The sequence below is a fragment of the Filicampus tigris genome, chromosome 8 (assembly GCF_054856515.1).
Source record: "Filicampus tigris isolate MCC_2025a chromosome 8, RoL_Ftig_1.0, whole genome shotgun sequence".
NCBI classification, from domain to species: domain Eukaryota; kingdom Metazoa; phylum Chordata; class Actinopteri; order Syngnathiformes; family Syngnathidae; genus Filicampus; species Filicampus tigris.
In genome coordinates, this window is record NC_141224.1 from 7,939,357 (window position 1) to 7,964,250 (window position 24,894).

The window sequence follows — 24,894 nt, forward strand, 5'->3', positions numbered from 1 at the left end:
TTTTGTTAACTAAACTGTTAACATTTAGTACATACCTTATCCCTTTTGCATGTGAAGTATGTCCTTGTCTGGGACCTCTGTAGTGTAAAAATGTCTCTAAACCATCATTCATGCTCATGCCAGCTCTGCGGTACACTTAAAGCTACGAACCGGAAGTGAAAGTCGTTCGTTCTCCTCCCAAAAAAAACATTGGGTTATTTTGCAATAATTATTTTTGTTGCGTATTTATGTGATAAAAAATGAAAACTTAATGCGTTATAACGCAAACGTTTTGCAATAAAACAATAGCAATAGTATTGCTTTATAATAAAATCTTAAATATTCTCGTGATGCCCCCTGGCGGGCTCCGTAGCTAAATGCTAATCTTGGCTGTGATATATATATATGTATATATATATATATATATATATATATATATATATATCATAGTGTGTGTTGTATTCATGTATGTAGAGATTGTTGGTCAGAGATGGGACCCCCACTGTCTTAGGGCCCCTCCACGAATAGCTCACGTAGTAAGAAGGCTATTGTCTTAGCCTGGGAAAGCATGGCCTATATACACACGTAATCACGCGCTCACATACATGCGCACACACTCACTCGTTGTTAAAAGTCGTTACTCATCAACTTGATGTACATTCTGGGTTGGTAAAGTGGTTGTTGGGTTCAGAGGTCATGTTCCCACAATATTCGGACAAAGAACATGACTGTCAAGACTATCCAATTACTTTGTTTCCACAACTATTCACACTATATTAGAAATGATTGTTTAAGTCTTTAAAAAAAGAATAAGTAAATGACGAATAAGTAAAAATCTCATCATTTTGTATCAGTATTTTAATAATTACCGATTTATTCATTTAGTAATTAATCAGTAATTTATGTTGCATCTATTTAATTATATGGAAAACGGTTGATGATACACTACCAAATGTGTCCACAAGATGGCAATATATAGCCGCTTTCTTAACGTTTTATTAATATACCGTATATTATGTAATGAAACATTTTTACACTATTATTTATTTATTTTTTTTGCAGTGCTTTAACCCTTTTAGCAATTGATTGAACACAAACAGCGCAGTAACACGGACTGCATAGAGCGACTCATATTAGTGCTGTAGTGATGAACTGTACTTTGAATAAAACAAAAGATAATCTCCAGGGAAAAAGTCTTTATTATTTATTAAAATTCATGTACAAAAGGAAATATTCTGTGTGAGATAGTTATAAAAAGTCCATATTTACATTTAGTCATACAATTCAAATAAGCAACAAACACTCAAGACTTTTTCAATTGAATGAAGAAGAAGAAGCACATAAATCAGGTGCATACAGGGAAAAAGATTTTTATCTTTGAACTCAATTGAAAACTGGCAAAATAGGTTCCCACCCAAAATCACCTCATGGAAAATGTATTCTTTAGTCTTTCAGATGAAAATTATTTTATTTTATTATTTTTTCTGTCCGGTGAACTTGTGTGGTGGGCATAGGAAATATTGGTCAGAATGATTGATTGTTTTCTCTTTGTTTTTTAAAAATAAGTCACAAATACATTCCTAAGGCAGCTGAGGACTAACTTAACATTTTTTGTCTTGATTTTAGTTGAGAGAATAAAAAAAAAAAAAAAAAAAAAGACAAGACAAGACCAGTGAAGGACAAACTTTAATACTAGAAGGTTTCGGGAACTTTAGGTGTAAAGGCGTCTGAAGAGGAGGAGGCAAAGTGTCCTAAAAGGCTCCAGTTGGAAAAACGTTAAATGATTGTTGCTGCCAAGTTTGGAAAAACATCACTATTCCCTCTTCAGATATCGCACATGGCGTCCATTATATCCAGCCTCCTTGTTTTCACTTTTGGGAAAAGCGACGTAACCAGAAATGAGAAGGAGCCGAGAATGTCCGGTGACCCCCTAGTGGCTGGGAGGCCGTCGCGCAGCGGTCCCGTGCGAGAGCGCCACCTGCGTGCGGTCGTACATGTCACTCAGCGTCTGGAATTTGGGTCCCCAGCGTGACAGCCGCTCGTGCGCCGTCTCCCCTTCGTCATCCTCCTCTTCCTCGTCGCCATACCCCAGCGAGCTGAGGCTCCCCGCCGGGGTTCCGGATCCTTCCTCCCGCCACCTGTGGAAGACGTCCTCTGGGAGCGCGCCATCGTCATGGTCCGCCTCCCATACGATGCGAGACACGTAGCTCTTAAAATCCACGTGGGAGCTCGACAACGAGGGCGGGGGAGGGGGTTGGGCGTGGTAGTGCGGCTGCGGGATGCTGAGGTAGGGCGCGCAGGGGGCGCCAGGGGGGCGCACCTCCTCCTGCGAGCCCGGAGATGATTTGATGAGCGGCGCCGTGGTGCACGAAGACGACTGAGACAAGCTGGAACGCAGAGGACGCTTCAGCTCCGTCATGTCGTAGCCCTTCTGCAACATGGGACACACGAGCGCCACAAACCAGTCCGGCATCAGCATTCAGCCAGGTGGAAAGAAAGAAAATGTAAATAAGGTTTCAAGTTTGGGTTTCAAATGAGTTAGGGTTTCAAATAGTTTCAAACTAGAAGTAGGGTTTCAAAGCAGTGTTGGGGTTTCAAAGTAAGGGTAGGGTTTCAAATTAGGGGTTAAAAGTAGGGTCAGGGTTTCAAAATATGAGCAAGGTTTCAAGTTAAGGTTTCAAAAATGGGTTAGTGTTTCAAATTAGGGTTTAAAACAAAGCGTAGGGTTTCAAATTCAGGTTTAAAACAAGTGTTGGGTTTTCAAATGAGGAATTCATTAAAATTTAGGTTTTAACACTACAAATAGGGTCTTAAGATATGGTTAGTGTTTCAAATTAGGGGTAGGGTTTTGGGTGGAAATGCAGCCGGGAGGCGGTTCAGGAAGCGAGGTCGGGGTTGCTGGGGATCGGCTACCTGATCCTGCTCGCCTCCGCCTTCCTCGTTGTAGTTGAGGATGTTCTCGCGGACGTCCTCCCAGCTCTCGTGCTCGGCCGGGATGTGGTAAACGCCGCGCTTGCGGAACTTGTTGCGACTGCCCTTCTGGTTCCACACCGTCACCGCCACCAACACGGCTACACACACACGCACACGCACGCACGCAAACACCAAAGCTCAGATCACGGGTGGGCTAACTTTTTGTGCTCAAGGGTCACATTTAAGTTTTTCAATGTCCCCCAAAAATGTATCAATGAAATGGAAATGTATTTTACTAAAAAGATATCGTTTTGATTTCCGTCTATCAATTAGTGAACAAATGATGTTATTCACATTTTTTAGATTTCATGTTTCATTGTGCAAATTCTTTGATAAAAATAAATATTTTAGTCAAATAATTATTTCTCGTAAAGTGGTATATCATTTACTATTTGTAATAATTCTTTTTTTTCAATATTATATATCAAAATAAAATTTCATTTTCACAAAGCATACAAATATGTATTCGTATATATTAGAATAATACATTGATTTAATAAATACAATATTTCATTATCTTTTTTACGTTTCATTTTTTATATAATTACCTAACCATTTTAATGTTTTATATGAAATAACAAATTAAATCATACTCAAATTGTTTTATTTCTTATCTTAAAATAATACAGTGTTTTAATAAATACAATAATTTTCAATTCTCATTTCAATTTATGTTAAAATCCTACCTAATTTAAATAAAACGAAAAAAAAATCTCATTTTATAATTCATTTGAATGTAATTAGAAAAAATCAAATACTACTACTAGTATTGACTTTATTTTAAATATTGAACAAATACATTGTCTTAATGAATGCCACGATAATTAACTGTATTTTCATTTTAGATTTGTTGACATAATTAATTAACCAAATATTTAACACAAATTCATTTTAAAAACATCTTTTGTTTTATTCATGTATTTGATGACCTCCAATGACCCCCATTGAGAATACAACTGACCAAAGAAGACGAGCAGACACATGCTGATGGCCAGGATGGAGCTGGGGCTGAGGGCGGCCAGCCGGTGGCCTCGGTACTGGCCCAATTCGCAGCGTTGCCCCCGGAAACCCTCGTGGCAGCGGCACCGGAAGCCGGCGGCCGACAGCGGCTGGCACACGCCGCCGTTGCGGCACGAGGCGGGGCCGCACGGCGACGGCACGCAGCGCTCTGCGCCCGACTCGTCCGTCAGCGTCACCTGACCTCCGGGGCACCTGGGAAACCATGACAAACGAGGCGCTCAAAAATATTCCCGAGTGCCTCTTCTCACTTTCATACAAAATCACCCTGTGAGAATTGCAAATCGCAGCTCCTTGCAGAGGATAAGGAACATATGCCATTACTGTCATGTCTAAATGTGTTGCTGTGCTGTTTGTGTTTCAATATCAGTTGCCCAAAGGATAACACTTCCAATTATGTGTTAGCATTAGCATTAAGCGAGAGGACTAAAGGCTATGCTATGTTTGTTTTAAATACACAAAGTGTAATTCTTTTATGATAAAATGTAATGTAATTAAATGTGTGTGTGTGTGTGTGTGTGCGCGTGCGTACCTGCACTGATGTTGCCTCCACAGGTCGACGCAGCGCAGCGGATCGGGGCAAGGTTGTGCCCGGCAGGCGTCGCTGAAGCAGCCCAATGTGATGCCGCGCCTCTCCAGCACGCTCACCAGCTCACCGCCGCCCCGCCCGTCCAGAGGGAGCGTTCGGCCATTAAATCGCACATCCCGCATGCAACCTAAATATAAGACGCATAGATACATAGTACTTAACTCCGTTGTCACAGCTCGTCGTGTTCACACATAAACACTTGAAATGAATAAACCCTTTTAACGTTCTTTTTTTCACGTAAAAAAAAGAGGAAAGTTTAAAAACACATTTTAAAAGTATTACTTCGCACTACGCGTATTAAGAATAGTTTATCATATCACATTTTCAACAAAACCATATCATTTCAAGCTAGCTTAATGCTAACATACAGTTTAATTGTAACAATAACACAGCATACAACAACACTACTTAAAAATCTGCGATATTGGGGAGGAGTGAAACATTTATGCCATCCATCCACCCACACCCCATTCCCGTGCCTCGTCTCACCCTGAAAGTCGCCATCTTCTCCCCCATGGGGTCCCCTCCCCACCGTGACGCTTGTTGGGTCCACCGCCAGCTCCCGCCGGTTCCCCAACCGGGCCTGGACCTCCCGCGAGCCGCCGCCCTGCTCCAGCCGCAGGGTGAACAGGTTGTCATGACGACCGAGTCCCACCAGCACCCACTGGCCCACGTCCACCCGCTGGCCCGGGAGCCGCAGGGCGTGGGCCCCGTCGCCCAGGTTGGCCCGGACTGAGAGGTGGCCCTCAGCGATCTGGGCGGGACGATGATATCATCGTTAGAGTTCTACGTCCTGCAAATTTTTTTTTCATTTTAAACACTCTTGCCGCGGTGCCGGTACCTCGAACACGATGTACTCGTCGGCTTCCCGGGACGTCACGGAGAGCAAGGTGCCCGAAGTGGCGCGGGTGCGCAGCAGCATTTGAATGTTGGTGCGCCGGTTGGTGCTGCCCCCGCCTCGAAGATGGAACCTCAGCACGCTGTTGGAGTCCAAAGAAAACTCTGGAACCACTGAAGGGCAAAACCAACCACAGGGAACTTTGAAACTTTGATTTAGACACACACAAAGATCAGACGCATACGCAGTGTTCCCCTGCCAAAGGGTTATAATTCCATTTAGATGCCACAAGCTGGCAGTAAAACGCTACTTTTTTGATGATCTGTCTAAAAGCAGCTACTCCCCTCACTTCAACATAGTTCATCGGCACCAAGATGCCACAAGATGGCGCCAAAGCAACACATTTATATGAGACGGGGGTTGGCCCGAGCACAAAAAACAGCTCATAGGTAAGTACAAGGAGCGAAACGCAAATAAACACACACAAAAACAGAAATAACACATTCACTAACACGCACACACACACACACACAACATAAACACACAATAATAGACACAAAACATATACAAAACCACACAAACAAACAGATATAAATACACATACAAACACAACTCAAACATGCACAAAATCACACACGCAATCCACACACACAATACCAACACACGACTAAAACAGACACAACTTAAACACACGCACAAATCACACACACACGCGTGCACCCCCACGAAAACATCCACACACACACAGCAAAAACACATAATACACCAAAATACACACAATATAAACACATACCAAAATGCAGAAAAAACCCACACAGCACACACATTCACGCACACGCACACACCTGCGTCACACTTGTGCCCGCTGTGTCCCGGCTGACACTCGCAGCTGAAGGATCCCCAGTCGGCCAGGCAGGAGGCGCGGGCCCCGCAGGAGGGCCCGGCCACCGTCAGACACACGCCGTCCGTCGCCCTGCAACCCGGGGCGCTGTCCACGCTCTCGCCGGGTCGCGCCAGGTCGTACACCTGCGTGATGAACACGCACACACACGGGGTGTCAACATTCCATGTCAAAAGGCCATCTTGACTGTGGATTCTTTCGTGTGACAATGTTGATTTCGATTGTGCAGGCGTACCTGAGTGTCCACCAGCAGGTTTCGGATGCAGCCGCTGAAACTGGCGTACCGCAGCTGAGGCGACGTCTGCTTCACGCCACCCAGCTGGAGAGGCTGAAACACGTTCAGATAACTGAACAGGGGGAAGAAGAGAACGAAGGGATGAGCGATGGAGGATGGATCACAAGGGACGGCAACGGTCGGGCGGGTGCCTTGAGGTCGTCACCTGTCGGTTCCCGGCGTTTGTCCGGCCACCCTGCAGCCGGACTCGTCCGCCTCCCGGGGGTCTCCGCCACCGACCCCCTCCGGCTCGCTCACCGGTGCCGCCGCGCACTCATCGAGGACCAGCTGCACGGCCTAAATGACACATATTGATGTCACCAGGTATATTTAGTTGCTTTTTTAAAATTCATTAAATTACATTAATTAATTAATTAATTTAGCATTTTATGCATTTATTTTTTTACTTTACCTTAGTATTTATATTCCTGCCATCTTTTTCCTTTGATTCCCTACATTTGTGAACAGATGTGTGTACTTTCTACTTCTTACTCTGAAAAAAAACCCTACTTTTTTACACTTCAGAACAGTTCAGAATTTGCACTTACAAATATGTATTTATTTATGTTTGCTTTTGTACTAAAGTGCATGTCATAATCTGAATTTTCTTTTTTAGTTTGAATTTAAGTACATTTCGGAGTATGTATTGGTAGTTCCTTTTTTTTTAACACAAGTACATACAAGAGTATGTATTTTTTCTTTTTTACTTTTGTATTTAAGTACATTGCAGAGTCTTTAGTTTTTTTTACTTCCATACTCAGGTGCATTTCAGAGTCTGTACTTTTTTACCAGAGTATATTTAGGTTTGTAATTAGGTACATTCCAGAGTGTATACTTTTTACTTTTGCAATTAAGTACATTTCAGAGTCTATACCTTTTTTTAATTTACCTGGTAAGTATATTTCAGAGTACTTTTGTACTTTTGAACTTAAGTAAAAGTATTCACTTTTTTTGCATTTGTACATCAGTATGTTTTAGAGTCTGTACTTTTTAATTTTTTATTTTTTTTTTAACTTAGGTGAATTCCGCAGTATTTCTGTTTACCTTTAAACTTTTTTTTAATTAAGTACAGTTTTTCCTTTTTTTTTTTTTAGGTTGTACTTTTGTCACTTCTGCTCATTACTGTCTTTGTAAAAGTTGAGGACGAAAAGGGCAAGTTACTAGTTCCAACCTTGCCATCGCTGATGACATCGAGTCGATGCCAGCGGCGGTCTGCCACGTTGGATTTGGGCGGTAGCTGCAGGGTGAGGGTTCCAGAGCCGTGGTTCACGTTCAGGACCGGAACGCCGTTCTTTAACTCTGCGTGGAAACACAAGTTCATGATTCCACATAGTCATTATTCTAATGCACGCTAGGGGGCAGTCATCCACTCTGCATTGAGGAAAACATCTCGGAAGGCTCAACAGAAGCCATCTGGACAGAAGTATTGGGACACCTCCTGCTCCATTAATCCGGCCCACCGAGCATTATATTATCAACAGTTCTGAAATACGTACTTTTGCACTAATTTAGTTAAAGTTTAGTTAAAATTAATAAATTCATTTTTGTTTATTTTTATTCACTTATCTCATTATATATTCGGTTAATTCATTTTTTGTAAATAATAATTTCTTTGTTGAGATTTTTGCTAATTTTTAAAAATAAAAATCTTTTTTTGAATTTTCTTAAATGCAGTGAATTTAAAAGTCTAAAAAAAATAATTCAGAAAATTCATTTTTCCTCAAAATATACACATAGACCCATGACAATGTAAAATTTTTTTTTTTAGATTTTTACAAATTTATTGACAGTAAAAACTTGTTCCTTTTTTATGTTATTTTTTCATTTATATTGTAACAAAATAAATTCAATTAAATATTAACAAAATAAAAGTAAATTAAATACATGTGTGCTGTGTGGGCATAATTTTGAGGAAAAAAATCAATGGTCCATTCAAAAAATATTTTCTAAAATGGCGACAATGAATAAAAAAAGGAAAGGTGGACTACTTTTTCACTGAAATACGCAACAACTGTGTCTGCCTCATTTGCAAGGAAAGTGTTATTTGTTTCTATGTTTTTAAATCTAAAAGTTCAGTGAACATTTAATTGCCAGTGATAGGTCATGTTTCAAATGGACCAAAAGACATGTTAAAGAGTCTTGAAATTTAAATAAAAGTGAAAAACTAAAGGCAGACTGGTTTGCTAAAATGTGCTTGGATTTATTGGTGTTCCATGTAAAAATGAATGTCAGGATAAATGGTCGGCCCCCCCACATTTTCACCTCACCAAATCTGTCCCTCTTTGCAAAAAGTTTGGACACCCCTGCTGTAAAGTGATGGGCTTGTGTGTTTAACTGCTGTGTTAGCTGATGAATCCCATTAAAAAAACAGCACGAAAGCGGCGGGTCAATTCTTCCGTGCTGCTTTCAACATCCTCATGTCCGCCATCGCTATCGAACGCCTTTAATGACAAAAGCACTCCAGTGATCAATGAGGCAGCCATATTTGATTTCCCCCTCTGGCCGGGAAACGACGACAAGCCAGCGGGCGAGATAATTACGTAAGTTTAATGGTGGCATCTTATGCAAGACGTGTCTGGGAAAAGGCCAGGGGCGGCGGAGGGGTGTGCTAATCCTATAACGCCACATCAGGACCACCGGGAGGTGACATTAACGTCCCATGATGCTCTTTGTCTGCTGACACGCCGCATTGATCCGTTCCCATTGTCGCGGAGAACAAAAGGATCAGCATGTTTGATAAGTACAAATCCAAGGTTTTAGTAACTCCAGGCAGAAAGTCCTTATATACTCAAATTCATGTTGAAAATATATGTAATAAAATAAAACAAAATGTAAAGAAAAACTGGTTCTACAGAGCGTCACTACTATAAATTGGGATGAGCTGAAAGCCACAAAAATAACTGTAGTGTTGTATATGTGCCTTTAAGGGGCGTGGCCTAACTGGTTAGTCTGTGTGTGAGCAACTGGGTGTGAGCTGTGGCCTACAGCAGCTTGAAAGGCTCTCGCGAGCGGCGCGGGGTGACTGTTCCCATCGGGTCGTCAGGCATGTTCGCTTCTCTTATGTCTTAATTGACTGTGCATTCCAAAAATACAACATCAAACCAGCGACATTTCATTTTTGGCAATACTCCATCATGAACAAGTCACGCTAGCAGCGTATCTGCCTTGGCGTGCCGCCATGTTAGTGAACTGGGGGCGTTTCTTTGGGCAGAGAAGCGAGGTGTGGGGGAGGGCAAGTGAAGTTCTTCATTCACTCATTTCCCTTCTCCCTAACCAATATAGTGACTCACCAATAGAAATGAAGTCTTGGGGTTCTCCCGGTCGGGCGGAGGGTCCGAGCGGTCCATTGTAGAGCAGCAACCCATCGGCCGCATCGGTCAGGAACTCCACGGAGATGTGGCTCCGGAAGCACGGCGCCAAGGGCGGGAACCAAGCGTAGCCCCGGCCGCCGAAACTGTGCTTGGTCTGCTGACACTCGGGGCCGTCGAACATAGGCGGACACTTGCATCTGAGGTGTGGAAAATCCATATGTTATTTAATAAAGCCATCGGAGGTGTGGAAAATACATATCGTCGCTGACCTGGGAAAAACACTTACGTCCAATTTTGGAAAGAAAAATATTTTCACATTAATGCAATGTCTGTAACACGGAAACACCATTCACGTAAAAATAAGATTGAAAAAAAATGGACAGTGTTTTTCACAGGACAGCGACGGTTAATAAGGGCATCTTTCTTCTTCTTCTTCTCAACTACTGTAATTGATTGACTGACTGACTAACCAGCTGCAAACAATTTGTGCAACAGACAAACTACAGTAAGCAACAAACAAGCTACTACAGAATGACTGACTAACTTAACTAACTAACAAACTGACCAACTACTGTAACTCACTGACTTGTTAGCAGACTAAGTAGCTAACTAATTGACTGGCTGAATGATTAAGCAATGTGAAGTTCAAAAAGCTTCACAGAACAGATTGTGGTCAAACTTGGATGTGATGTTTGACCCCCCACCCAAAAAAACCAAACCCACAGAGTAAATATGTAGACTGCTCCAGAAGCTTGTGTAGCTCACTGCGCACCCACCGGTATCCCAGCGGAGCATCTTGGCAGGCGCCCCCGTTGAGGCAGGGGTTGCTCGGGTAGGACGAGCAAGGCAGGTGCGCGGCCTCACGTCCGCGGCAACCACATCGAGCCGTGGTCTTGGCCGGCAGGGAAACCAAAGACACGTTGCCCGAGCTGAGGGCCGTCGGGGTCTGGCCGAAGGACACTTGAGTGGAGCAGCCTCCGGAGTGAGCGCAGTCTGCGTGTGGACAGTCGTCCACACCCACCTGGGAGATGGACACACCCAGCACGGCTTCCAGCTGAAAAAACAGCAAAAGAATATGTACTTGATGTAAATAATAGACAACACTCTTACAATCAGAAAAGTTGCAAAGTTAAACCAAGATAGCCCATATTTACCACCTTGATTTTATTTGCAATCTCCTGGCAAATTATTGTATATGATCATAATGCTGTCCAAATAAAATTAAAAATTCCTAATGTGGTTTAGGGGTATATTTATGGGATTTGGGTTACGTTATGGGGCTACGAGTTAGATTTAAGGGATTAAGGATTGTTTTGGGGGTTAGGATGTACGATTGGGGTGATTTAGAAATCTAATGTCAAAATTCAGACAGCGTGTGCGAGGTGTGTATCCTGATGTGTACAATTTGCCGTTAATCCAAATTGTTTGACCTTGGTGGAGGTCTGTGATCTGCTGAGTGACAGTTTAGTGTGAGTGTGTGTTCATGGATGACTGACTCTCAGCACATTGAGTTAAGGTCAAGCAAGCAGCTGCTCGAAGGCTTTTAAAGCATCTTAAGTATTCATGTACGTGTGTTCCCGCGTGCACATGTGTGTGGGCGTGTGCCACATGGACCTCCACTTAGTGACACACACTTGAGTGTGAAACTGCTGTACAATATTGACCCGGAATGTGTTAAATGCTTGACATTATATAAAGTGCACATGTACAAAGCAATATTTAACTCCTTCTGTCCTATGTTCAACTGACTAACTCACTAACTCACTGAATGAGAAAATAACCAGCCTAACTAAGTGACTGACTAACTGACCAAATGATCGACTAAAAGCCTAACTACTTTATCAAACTACCTTAATAAACAAACGCATAGGTAACTAACAAACTAACTTGACCAAATTGACTGGTTAACTAATCTCCCGTCCTTACTAACTAAGTGGCTGACTATGTAACTGATCGACTGGCTGACTACTGTAATGGACTGGCTGACGAACTGACTGATGAACTATCGCAATCCACTGACTGGATGAGCGACCAACCCACTGAATGAACAACTAGCTGACCTAATAATTGACCAATTGACTCACCATCAACCAGTTTACTCACTGACCAGGTGAATAACCAACAACTGTAACTTAATAACTAACTAAGTGAATGACTGACAAACAAAATAACTAAATTCTGGAGTTAAAAACATGTAGATGCAAACAAGGCCCTTTTTAGAGACCTAAAGTGAGATGTATAATGCTGATAAAACTCCATGTGATTAAAAGTAGTGGTGTTGATGTTGACTTGGTGGAGGTCACCTTTGCTTTATTGGCCGCCACATAGCCATGCAGTTTCTCGGGCTTGTAATATGGCGAGCCGTACGCGGCGAACCACACGCTCAGCTCCCTCTCCCGCTCCGGGCCGGCGCCTTCCATGGAGAAGACATGGACCTTCTCTAGTGCCGTCTGCAGGATATCGGCCAGCGTACGACCCAGACGGGAGAAGCGGCTTTCCTCACCGCCTCTGGATGAGAACAGTTCCTCTACTGTCATGTCTGTGAGGAGAACAAAGAGCCCACTCTCAGACAGTATTGAGCAACATTTGACACCTAAGGGCTTTGATTAGTATCTTGTGTGACTGGTGTGGTGCGTTTGATTCCATCTGTAACCAACAAACTGGCTATCTGATTCATCTAAATAATGACCTGGCAAACTGGTTACAACAGTAACTACCTTAATAACTGACTAGTAACACCATTAGAAAATACATTAGTAACAGCCCAACTGACTGACGAACTACAGTATCTGACTAACGGGCAGACGAGCAAACAAGTGACTGACTAGCCAACTATCTAACTAACTAATAAACTAACTGACTGACCAGCTAACGAACCCTAGGGTTAGGGCTAACTGATTTATCCAGCAAATGAACTAGCTAAAGTAACTGACATCATGAATAACTAACTAGCTACTAATTACTTCAGTAACTCTCTTAATAACTAACTGACTGAATGACTACATTAGAAAATAACTTGGTAACGGCCCAACTAACTAACTAACTAACTAACTAACTAACTTACTTGCAGCATGACAAACTACATAAACTGACAAATGCAATTTACTGACTGACTCAATAACTAACACGTTAGCTAAATAACTATCCGGTGGACCGACCGACTGACTAACTAACCAACGGACCAATAGACTAAATAGAGTAATGAACTACCGTAATCGAACAACTGTCTGACGACTTGGCTGACTGAATAACTAAATAACTGACTGACTAACTAATCAAGTAGCCGACTAACAATTCACCGTCTAACTAACCCATCGACTAACTAATGAAATGAACTAACCGATCAAAAACCCTCACCGTAAGCTTTCCTGGCTGCATACTTACTGCTTAGTCGGAGGGAGGCGGCGTTCAGCAGCGCTTCCCGCGGCAGCTCTATCACTTCCACCTGCGCCGTGGACGTGACGTCCGGCCAGGCGGGATCGGACACGCGTACTAGCAGCTGATACGAGCCGGGAGGGACCCCCTCCCTGATGCTCAGCTGGCCAGAACTATGGTTCACGCTGAACAACCTGGACACAAACAATGATTGAAATGTTTGGCTAGCACCGCGGACCATTAAAAAAGGCCTACATATTTCATCCAAGCCGACGAGACTGTGCGAATAATAAAATAATAAAAAAGGGAAAAAAAAAAAAGTGTTCTTCTAGATCAGACCTGGGCAGACTACGGCCCGGGGGTCACATCCGGGCCGCTCACAGTCTCTGAGCAACCCTCACGGTGACCATGATGTCAAAATAAAACGTAAAATATGCGGTGCTTTGATTTTGAAATTTGTGGTTTTATTTCTAGTACAAGCAAAGTAGCAAACAAAAGATACAACTTGGGACTGCAATTTTGCCAACTTAGCAACGTTTTTGTTATGATTAGCAACTTCTCCAACCCCTCTTAGCAACAATTTTCCCCCAAAACGAGACCACAGTGGTGCTAATATTAGCAATAGCAACATACTTGTTTCCCAAACAATGGAGGGAAGAGGAAATAGAAGATTTGGCCTGATTATACTTTATGCAAAAATACAGTTTCATATACTGTACATATTGTGCGTATTATAAGTCACCACTGTATATAAGTATACATCACTGTCAATAATATTATACTTCTCACTTATCTAAATATTTGGGAGTCCTGACTAGGAAGGTCTAATATGAGTTGGCAGTTGGTGCACAAAATCACTGTTATGAATTTCCAAAGTATAGAATTAATTTTAATGACCGCTTATAATTTTGTTTAAAATGTCTATTTCCTAATTATGACAATACAAACCAGATCTCCACACATGGCAATTTATTGAAAAAAAAAAAAAAGACAATACCATTTTTCCAAAAACATTAACAAATAATATAGACAAAGTTGAGGTTGGCGTGTTGGCTTGGCCCTCAGCAAGCCTTCCGGTTTCTCCCTTCGCCCCTTTGCAAAATTAATTTCGCACCCCCATATGATACATATGTATGAATTATATATTAAATGAAAATAGTACAATTAAATGTTTGAATAATTAATTAAAGCAGATATATGACACATACATTTGGAGTACATTTTCTTTCTTTGTGTTTTCCAGACTTTTGAAGCTGCATGCCTGTTTTACATCCCCACAGAGTTGGTGCACCCCTCCCACGCAGAAAAAAACCATCATCATCAACAAAGCCTTTTTATTGCCAATAAAAGCACTGTTTAGTTTAGTCATGCAAACTTGCAAATTAAACACTATATTTTCCCCACATTATGTTTTCAGCAACATTTGCATACTTGCATTATTAAATTGTCCCTTTTTGATTACATTTTTTAATACTGGAAACCCACTTAAAAAATATGTAATTAATATATCAGACCACCATTATACTTTTAATCTCCATAGTTTGGGAATCCCTGCACAGATGGCTCATGTCCAAAGCTAATAAAGGCCACAGATATAAATGATTTTCTTAGCGATGTAAAAAAAGAAAACAATTCTTAGCGCCTTGGTTGCCCGAGCAACGAGCAAGGACGAGTTATGACATGGCACCTTGCCCAGGCGTCCTATAGTGGTATAAAATATGAAATCTATGGATTAAAGTGAGTGAGTTTTTTTCCACTAAACTATGTACTAATGTTTCACTTCTGGCCTGTATGATGTCAAGCATATACTATATACTGTACAGGGTGGGCCAAAAGTCCATTTACGCTTTTTAAAAGAACTTATTTAACGAAGGAAGGGGGGGAAAGATGTGAAGGAAGGAGGTGAGGCAAGTAGGATGGATGGGATGAAAGGAAGGAAGAAAAGACGGAAGGGAGGAATGGTGGAGGAAGTTGAAAGAAAGGGGAAAGAAGGACAGCGTGGGAGAAAGGGGAGGAGGAAGGAGGGAAGGTAGAAAGGAAGAATGGATTGAAAAGAAGGAAGGGTTGATCAAAGGAATGAAGGAAACATGAATGTATGGAACAAAGGGTGGAAAGAATGGTAAATGGTAAGCATGGAAGGAATAAGGAAAAAAATAAGGTAGGAAGGAAGGGTGTAGGAAGAAAGGATGGGTGAGGGCTTGAAGGAAGGAAGAAAGGAAGGAAGACAAGAAAGAAACAACAGTGGTATCAGGGGAATGAATGAATGGAAAGAAAGAAGGAAAGAGGATGAAGAAAGAAGGAAAGAAAGGGAGATGGGAAGAAGGAAGTACAGTAGGAAGGGAGGAAGGGGAAGACAAAGGGAGGAAGGAAGGTAAGAAGTACAGAGGGGAACAAGGATGGTGAGAATGAAATTAATGAAAGGAAGGGAGAAGGAAGAACGTGGGGAAATAAAGAGGAATGGAAGGAACAGATTAAGGATCAAGGAGGAAAAAGAATGACGGAAGGAAGGAGGGGAAGAAGAAAAGAAAGGACTGTAGGAAGGCAGGAAGGAAGGCAGGCGGGAAAGAGGAGGGAAGAAAGACAGGAAGGTGGGGAAGGAGGGAGGAGGAAGGAAGGAAGGAAGGAGGGAAAGAAAGAAAGAAACAAAAAAAAAGAAAGTGAGGAAGGAAGGAAGAAAGAAATGTGCTCAGCACACTTTTTGGGGTCTCCACCAGTTCACACACACAAACCCACACCGTTAAAACCACACTTTAGAACTGTATTTTTGAATCCCTAAAATTGTCTTGAAACACTACTTTTAACAATGTTATGTTTGAGACTAAACTGTGTGTCATTCATGTAATTGTAACAAATAAGTGTGAATGCATTTACATTTTTATCTTTATTTTTTAAAGTATATTCTGTACCTACTTTTGGCTCACCCTGTACTTATGTCCACATTATTAAAGGCCCAGTTGAAGATGTAGTTGTGAGCAGATGCGCTCTGTGGTCCAACACGCGTGCTCAGAGCGTCTTGATGTGGAAACCCTCGCGCTCTGCCGCACTGGAGACGTCAACGCGGCCCGGCGCGGCTACCGTGTTGGATGCGCGCCATCACGCTCGTGTAGCGTTAAGCGCGCGCGCGGCGGCCCCACCGCCGCGCCCTTCAGACTGCACGCCAGATGGGCTCATTAGTGGCAACTGAAAGCCAGCCAAAACGCGTCCGACGTGTCGGCAGCACCGCAGCCACGCTTGGATTTAGACCTTAAAGACGTCACGTGCCGCGCCAAAGCACGTCACCCGCCGCGTTGCCGGGGCGATACATAGCGTGATGTGAACACCATGTAAACAATCGTGTTTTCACCAAGCAGGCCCGTCTGGAAAGCCGGGCATTTTTCATCATTCAGTGCCACACTGCCAATGACATTTATATTCATGTCTCAAAGACATTCAATCCCGGGTATGTATTTATTAGGGCAGTCAAAGTTAAAGCATTAACTATGGAGATTAAATTACATTTTATAACGAACGAAAAAAAAATTAACTCAGTTAACTCAGTTTTATTTGCTTCCTGTAGCAGCTGACCTCTGCTCACTGTGCAGCCAAACTTAGAGGACAGGCACTGTTGCAAAGCCGGACTTTTACGTAGTTTTACTTTAAAAAGTTGCTCGACGACTCATTGGAGAAACCCAAAGTCATTTGCACACTTTGCAAAGCAAAATTAAAATACCATATTAGTTGTACGTCTTTGGTGTGTCGTTCACCTATTGTGTTTGACAGGAAAAGAATCGTATTCAAGGATGAAAGAAAGCTATTAGAATGGTCTTGTTGAAATATCCTTTTATTTTTTTAATTTTATATATTAATTCCAAAATTTTACTCAAGTAAATATCGTTTCCAAGCTTTGTAAAAAAAAATGTAGTTAAAAAATAAGATTAATCGCAATTAATTATGCACAATTTTGCGATTATTTAAAAAATGTTAATCGCCTGACAACACTAGTTATATATATATATATATATATATATAGGTTTTTTTTTTTAATTTTGTCACAAAGGAGGGTAAAGGAGGGTCTGAAAAAGGCTGGCAGTGAATGAGTTAATCAATGTGCTACTATGACACCTGCATATCTCCTCTTGGGTCCATTAAAGGATTATCTTATCTCATTCAATATTTTTGCTGACCAGTTGAAGGCATGCAGATTGTTTCCCTGCTATTCTCGAGACAGAGTTTTGCAAATAGCAAAAATCACCCTTAAAGGAAGATTCAAAATTGTCTATAGAAACACAAGATGCCAGAAAAGCACTGCATTTGTCCATATGAAGCTCCTCAAGTCACTTCAACATAGTAACTCGGCACCAAGATGCCACAAGTGGGCGTCAAAGAACTACTTTTTCCCTAACTGAAGCCACTCACTTCACTTCAACATAGTTCCCTGGCACCAAGATACAATGCCACAAGCTGGTGGCAAAACACTACTTTTTTTCCCCCTAAATGAAGCTACTCAATTCACTTCCACACTTCCAAGATGCCACAAGTGGGTGGCATAGCACCACTTTTCTCTAAATGAATATCCTCAACTAACTTCAACATACCGGTAGTTCCATGTCACCAAGCTAGTGCTTTGATGGATTTGATTTGACCACTTGAGAAAAATAAACAAACACCTTCCTCAAATAGACACCTGTTTAATGTGATCCCCCAAAGTCCCCTCTACGCCCGCCCCCATCTACGGTTTAGTAAAGAAAGTCACTTGGGTGACTATTTGTGAAAATATGGCAAGTTTGGAGGATCAGGATGAGAAACACCTTGGCTGATATTCTTTGTTGCTTGTGGTCCCTCCTTGGAGGTGTCAAGTCAGAGGCTTCACAGGGAAATTTAATTCAATACGTCTTTAAGTATAAATAGCTCATATCCTCCTCCACTCTTTTTACCCACTCTTCTCCCCAAAGTTTCCATGTCGCCGTTTCTTTGTCTCGGTACACCTTTGTACTGTCTGCCTCGCTCTGGTTTGAATCTGTCACTTTCTCTTCTGGCTCCCCCTTTTCTTCTTATCCTCATTCATCTCCAAATCTGTGCAGAGGAAAACCTTTTTTTTGATCGACAAAACTTCATTGACTTCGTTTGAAAATTTGGAGTGGAGTTAGTTTGCTGTCTAGTACACCTGCTTCAAATTTGGCAGCAATGACAAAACTTTTAGGACAGGTTTTCCTTAGACCCTGGAAATGGACAAACTGAGTCCAAACAAAAATAGCTGCTGGAAACCAGAATGGAAGACATCATGTGTCTTTTTTTTTAATTTATTCCAGTGGGTGCAGGTGACAAACTTGTATTTGAAGGACCCCTGGAAATTATCTAAAAATAATCGCTTCAAACCAAAATGGCTGACTTCCTGTGTCTTTTCAGGCAAAACAGCTTCAGATTATTTTATTTTATTTTTGTTTATTTTAGTTTGCATATGATAGTCATGAAACCGGCTTCAGGGGCTGAAAAAGTCATCATGTGAATTTCTGGGTGAGAAAGTGTCTGGTGATTTGTAGAGAATGAGGAAATGTTGTTATTAGAGCTTGATAGCGATTGTTAAGCAGTACCATTTCCACTGTTTCTCTCGGCTCTCGCGTCTCGAGTCACATTTTTCAGAACAAAAACCTGTTACACTCCAAACGTCCTTTCGTACCTGGATGGTTTGCCTTCAAATCGGTACGTCTTCTCGCTCCAGTCGTCGAGGTCTGGAGACGGGATTTGGCCCAGCACTGTCGTTGGCAGGATACCTGGTTCCCAACAAAACAAAGTCCACAACAATAAATTAGCTTTGAAAAGCAATCAAAGGGAATGTACCATAATGTGGCAAAACATTAAAGGGAGTCCATTAAAAAAAAACCCAAAAAACAAGCTTAGTTCCTTGCAATAAGTTAGGTCGGCTGACAGCTGGTCTGAACCACTAAATAAGTGATGTGTTCTGCAGCGAGACAGCGGAAGCACTCGACTGTCACAAAGATGTCTTATGAGCTCGGCGGTGGTTGTCTCTGATTGGTGTCGGGGGACACGTCGTGGGGATGTAAAGGTTAGGACGACCAGTCACAAAAAGTTCACCATCAAATCCTGGTCGTGATCAGCTGACGACAAACGTAAAAGAACCTGCAAGTCACTCCAAAAAAAAAACATCTAAAAAGTTTTGAAACTGAACTAGCCTTTTCGGGACTTAGAACACCTTTTTTATTTTATTTTGTGATCTTGGCAGCATACTCCACAGCAGTGTGTTCCAAACACTGCAGGAAATGATCCAATATTCCAATAATGGCACATCATAGGAGGTCGGCCTTTTTGGATCCGGAGTCAGCAGTTGATTTGCATCTCAGAAAGAAGGGACGTTCCACTGAAGACATCAATGTCCAAATGCTGGACAGAGATGAGTGTTGGCTTGAAAGAAGTGTGAAAGAAGTCATGTCAAACTAATGAGACCCCCTCTAAACAGGACTTTCATTTCTCCCCCAAAGATTGTCTCGCACTATGTGTAAAGTGGCGACTAACAATTCGTTTGCTACCAGGCAGGTTAACAACCGGTCGTTACACAAGACATTCACCGCCCTCACCTTATTTATATAGTTTCGCTACCATGGGCGGGGGGGGGTGCTCTGGAACGTAATGCCAGTGATAAGACGGGAATTCTCTGTCAAGGTGAAATGTTTTCAACAACCAACAAGAGCCCAGTCATCTCCATTAAATTTGTGCAGATCACCACGACCTGAAAGACTGAAAATCGATACAGACAAGCTTGGCTGGTACGTACCTTCGTAACTGTACACAATGAAGTTGGCGTGTCCTGGCGAGTGGGGGTGGTCGTTGCGGTCCCCGATGACCACCGTCAGCGTGCTGGTGGAGCTCATGGCGGGTGAGCCGCTGTCGATCATGAGGATGGGGAGTCGGTATTCCTTCTGCCGCTCGCGGTCAAATGTCCGCAGGGCGGTGACGGTGGCGCTGCCGTTGCGGAAGTCGGTCAGGTTGAAGTCGGCGGCGTCGGCGGTGAGTGTGAGGAGCCGTATTGAAAAAGGTCCGCCGTTTGAGGAGAGATCGCGATCGGCGGCGTGCAGCAGCGGTGAGCTGGCGTTCATCCACACCGCCTGCGGGGCAGCTGCGTTCTCCCACACCACCGGCCTGTAGGGTGCCTCGAACTCTGGCCCGTTGTCGTTGACGTCCAGCACGGTTACCATGACGATGGCTGTGCCAGTCAAGCATGGGCTGCCAGCGTCCGTGGCGAGGACAATGACCCGGTGCTGAGATATTTTCTCTCGGTCCAAAGAGTGAGCCACCACCACCCAACCAGACTGGTCCACCAGGAACTGAGTGTACGGGTCGGACTCCTTGGCGATACTGTACGAAAAGCGTCCGTTTTGTCCAGAGTCCAGATCGGTAGCCATCACCTGCGCAACAATGGTGCCCACAGGAACGTCCTCGGACATGGCGGGCGACTCGTAGAACTGCGGTAAGAAGACGGGTGCGTGGTCATTGGTGTCCTCCACCTGCACCAAACAGTAGGCCAGGCTGAAGAAATCCGCATCCTCGGCCTTCAGAGTGAGGTTGAAAGTCCTCTCCTGGGGCTTCTCAAAGTCCACTTTCTTCTTGAGCTTAATCACGCCGCGTTGGTTCACCTTGTCAGTCTCCACCAAGAACTTCCTGTCATCGTCACCACCCACAATGCTGAAGGTCACCACAGCGTTCTCGTCCTGGTCTCCATCGGTGGCGGACACCACGAGAACCTCGCTGTTCACCTCCAGGTCCTCGGTTACCTGAAGACCATAGCAAGTATTATTGGCATCACGATCAGGGTTTTTCCTGCATACAAAATCTTCTCCTGCTAAATTTGGAGCAAACCCTTGAGATCTTGAAAACGGCCATTACTTGCGTAGTGTCGCACTAAGTTAACTGTCATTTTCAATTGCAATTCTGGTCTTATGACAACGGGAAACTATCAGAAACAGTTGGAAGTTTGAATGGTTAGAAACCGCCTCGGCTTCAATTTCGGCCAGGAAAACTCTTGAGGATAACGTTATGGGAGAGTGACGGACTCACCTGGACGGTGTAGACCCTCTGGGAGAATATCGGCGGGTGGTCATTGACGTCCGAAACCAGGATGGTGGCGGTCCCCGTCCCGGCCAAGCCCCCTCCATCGCGGGCCTCCACAACCACCAGATAGCGCTCCTCCGCCTCCCGGTCTAGGGAGCGCAGCACGGTGTAGATGGTCCCCGTGGTGGCGTTGATGGAGAAAAGGTTGAGGTTGATCTCGTTGCGGACGTTCTTGACGATGCTGTAGCTCAGCGCCGCGTTCTTGCCTTCGTTGGCGTCGTCCAAGTCCATAGCTCTCATTTCCATGACGGAGGTGTCAGCCGGGGAGTTCTCGGCCACTTGGCCCACAAAACAGCCATCCACTTCCAGCGCCGGGCACGGGAAGAAGGGCGCGTTGTCATTGATGTCGCGGACCTCCAACAGGACGTCTGCGAATCCCGTGAGCCCCGACCCTCCCTCATCTGTGGCCAGGACCAGGAACCTCCAGGCCGGACGTTCCTCCCGGTCCAGACGCCGTTGGGCGTAGATCCTCCCGCTGCGTTCGTTGATGGTGAACTCACCGCCCGCACCTTGTCCGTGGAGGGAGTAGCGCAGAGCGGTCTGGTCGGCGTCTTGGTCGGGATCGGTGGCGGAAACCTGGAGAAATAGGAAGGACGTCATCGCCGCGGTCCTCCATCATGGCAGGACAAACAAGGATCGACACTCACATTCACAACTATGGGCAATTTAGACTCACGTTTGAGCCTTGGCAGCTTTAATGAATGTTTATCATACTTCGTGATACCGCGAACAAGCAATCCAATAACCACCTTGGTGTCGCTCTCGTCTTATCACAATGTTTTTCATTAAGCAGCCGCATAAAAATAAACATTCTCCTATGGGTCTTTTTATCTCCCTAGGCGACGCCGCCCGGCTGTCAGCGTGCAATTAAAACTTAATGGCAAAGTCGACGCGTAAGAGAAAGCAAAATGACACTTTTGAGTGTTCTGTCTCTTTGTTGTTTACAGAAAGCTTTGATGTGATCCCGCCGCTGCCGCGTCCTCCCGTTTGTATGTGTGTTGCCATGGCGACGAGATAGACTAAGGATTCCCAACTTCTGTGCCGTGAGGTCTGATACAGCAAATGATTTCTTGGTCCGAAAATGATGATTTATTTCATCAACAATGAAATTCTCTCCCATTAGATGGCAGGAGGTACGATTAATCGGTGTATCGGCTTGTCTCCATTCATAGAACAGAACAAGTTAAGGCACACAGGGTACACGACGTATCGCAACATGTCAGGTCGACTGGAAGAGATGCAATGTAATTAATGCAGCAAGAAGAAGAGGCGGAGAAGGTTTCCTGCTATCATCCAGTAATCGTCGTCGTAACAGAAGAAACGATATATGGTCGCTATCCTGTGAAAAACACTTATGTCCAACTTTTGGAGAAAAAAAATCCCCGTTAATGCGACGTCTGTAATGCGGAAACACCATTCACGTAAAAATAAGACAATTGAAAAAAAAAAACGGACAGAAGTGTTTTTCACATGACAGCGACAATATGGTAGTTTCTCTATAGCGCAGATTCTCACTTAATAAACCAATAAACGGAGGTTCCCTATCCATCTTCAAAAAAATTTCTGGTGAACGTCTACAGGTCGTTTGATCGTTAATGACCGCAATATTATACTAAGAGTAACTAGCAGAAGACTTTATATTCTCAGGTGAACTATTGAATGGATGCCAGACACACAACCGTGGAGTCTTTTTCTGCCAGATGAGGACGTGTAATCCGTCCAAAGAGATAATTTAACAGTACTGTATACATAATTTTTGTGGCATCGTTGTATCAAGGGGTGCTGCTTTATTTTTTCTAATGTGAAATACGTTCGTTGCAGGTTGGCAAACACTGGTGTAGACAATACAAAGAGGAAGAGGAGGCCAGGGCGCAGGTGATGTGAAAACCGTTCGTTTCAAATTGGATTTTTCCATCTGTTGGATATTGTGAACACGCGGGGATGAAAAAGAGGGCAGGGGATGGCACGCCAAAGCGAGCGGGTGGGCGCACATCAAATCAATTCCAGGGGAAGCGGAGCCGGGCGGCGGACCGGGTGACACGGCGGATTACTTCCCTGCCCTCTGCGGCGCGCCTCCATTTTGCTAATCTGATTGAGAGCGTTATGGCGGGAAGGTGTGACCAATGGTGGATGAAGAGGAGGAGGAAGAGGAGGAGGAAGAGAAAACTTTTCAGAGGACGCCTGACTCCTGATCGGACCACCGACACACGTTTGCGTGTTACAAGACGAGGATGACACAAATGAAGGGAAAAGTGAAGAAAGGTATTTGGAAACCTACAAGAAGCGAAAAGTGAAGTATATGTGGACTTAAGTATTAGGACACACAAACACACACAAAGTTTGGACAAAAATATTAGGACAGTTACAAGTAGTGAAAAGTGGAGAAAATATGGGCAAGAGTATTGAGAAAAGTGAAGGAAATAATGGAGAAAAAAATGTGGAGATTGGACAAAAGTATTGGGCCAGAAATGTGGACAAAAGTAATGGGAAACCTACAAAAAAATTTTACAAAAAAAAATGTGGCCTAAGGTATTGGCGTTTAGGCAAAAGCACTGATCGTTAAACGGGAAGAACATGTGCACAAAAGTATTAGGACATCTACAGGATGTGAAAAGAAGAAAATATTGAAAATATCGCCAAAAGTATTGGGGGACCTACAGAAAGTCAAGAAAATGTGTAGTTTGGCCATTCGTTTTTGACACCAAAAATAAGAACAAACTGAAGAAAGTGTGGACATTTTCCAATACGTTTGACCATCTTGTATATTAAAATCCACCTCTCCGCCTCAAATGCGCAGACATGAACAACGCACCTCCATGATGAACACGGGAAGCTCAGTGAGCTCCTCCTGGACGACGGCGTGATACTCGCTCAGGCTGAAGACGGGCGCCTCGTCGTTCCGGTTGACCACCTGCACCACCACCAGCGTCTCGTTCTCCCACTTGCCGTCCGACGCCACCAGTCGCAGCTCGAACCGCCGCTCCATCTCGTAGTCCAGCGGCTGCGCCACAAAGACGCTACCCACCTCGGGCTCCACGTCGAAGGTGCCCATGGTGTTGCCCGCTGCGATCTGATAGCGCAACTTGGCGTTGGCACCTTGAGTGGGAGGGAGGCATCGATCACCTTAAGGCGCTTTAGGACTAGACGCAACCAAAATGACGTCAAATGCATTGAGCGATCTAATAGATGATACATCAAATGATAATGAATGCATAAGAATGCAGCCCTTCAGACCCTGGACACTTCATTAGGGACACATGTGCGATGTTTTTTGTGCTCTATGACACTGGTGTGTCATCGTGTACATAGATTACAGCACATTTACATTCCTTGCCTGCATTTGGGCATGTTTGCAAATCTTTTATTGTCACCTGCCAAGGGACTCCGTGCAAATGAGCAGCCTCTGGCATGTTTACATTTGTATTGTATATGCGTCTTCATGAATATTCGTTCAATCAGGGTGTGTGCATACACATGATTAATCGAGTTTCGGTGCTCTGGTACATCTAGCTAGCTGTCTATCAACAAAGGAAT

The 24,894-nt window shown here is 43.6% G+C and overlaps 1 protein-coding gene across 2 annotated transcripts in view; it reads right to left on the reverse strand.

The window, feature by feature from the left end:
* Window positions 1-1,212: 1,212 nt before the first annotated feature.
* Window positions 1,213-24,894, reverse strand: part of LOC147143324 (neural-cadherin) — an 85,055-nt gene continuing 61,373 nt past the window's right edge. The window contains exons 17-35 of one of the 2 annotated variants that reach the window (XM_086038695.1): window positions 24,173-24,456; window positions 21,567-21,936; window positions 21,307-21,449; window positions 20,027-21,023; window positions 18,914-19,007; window positions 13,267-13,451; window positions 12,186-12,421; window positions 10,659-10,936; window positions 9,862-10,079; window positions 7,743-7,870; window positions 6,738-6,868; window positions 6,533-6,644; window positions 6,242-6,422; window positions 5,400-5,569; window positions 5,048-5,312; window positions 4,502-4,685; window positions 3,914-4,164; window positions 2,893-3,050; window positions 1,213-2,410 (exon numbers count right to left, since the gene is read on the reverse strand). In XM_086038695.1, the coding sequence (XP_085894821.1) occupies window positions 1,910-2,410; window positions 2,893-3,050; window positions 3,914-4,164; window positions 4,502-4,685; window positions 5,048-5,312; window positions 5,400-5,569; window positions 6,242-6,422; window positions 6,533-6,644; window positions 6,738-6,868; window positions 7,743-7,870; window positions 9,862-10,079; window positions 10,659-10,936; window positions 12,186-12,421; window positions 13,267-13,451; window positions 18,914-19,007; window positions 20,027-21,023; window positions 21,307-21,449; window positions 21,567-21,936; window positions 24,173-24,456 (4,886 nt within the window). In that variant the 3' untranslated portion in view covers window positions 1,213-1,909. Of the gene's footprint in view, window positions 2,411-2,892; window positions 3,051-3,913; window positions 4,165-4,501; window positions 4,686-5,047; window positions 5,313-5,399; window positions 5,570-6,241; window positions 6,423-6,532; window positions 6,645-6,737; window positions 6,869-7,742; window positions 7,871-9,861; window positions 10,080-10,658; window positions 10,937-12,185; window positions 12,422-13,266; window positions 13,452-18,913; window positions 19,008-20,026; window positions 21,024-21,306; window positions 21,937-24,172; window positions 24,457-24,894 lie in introns of both variants that reach the window. The other variant, XM_086038694.1, reaches the window with a different exon arrangement.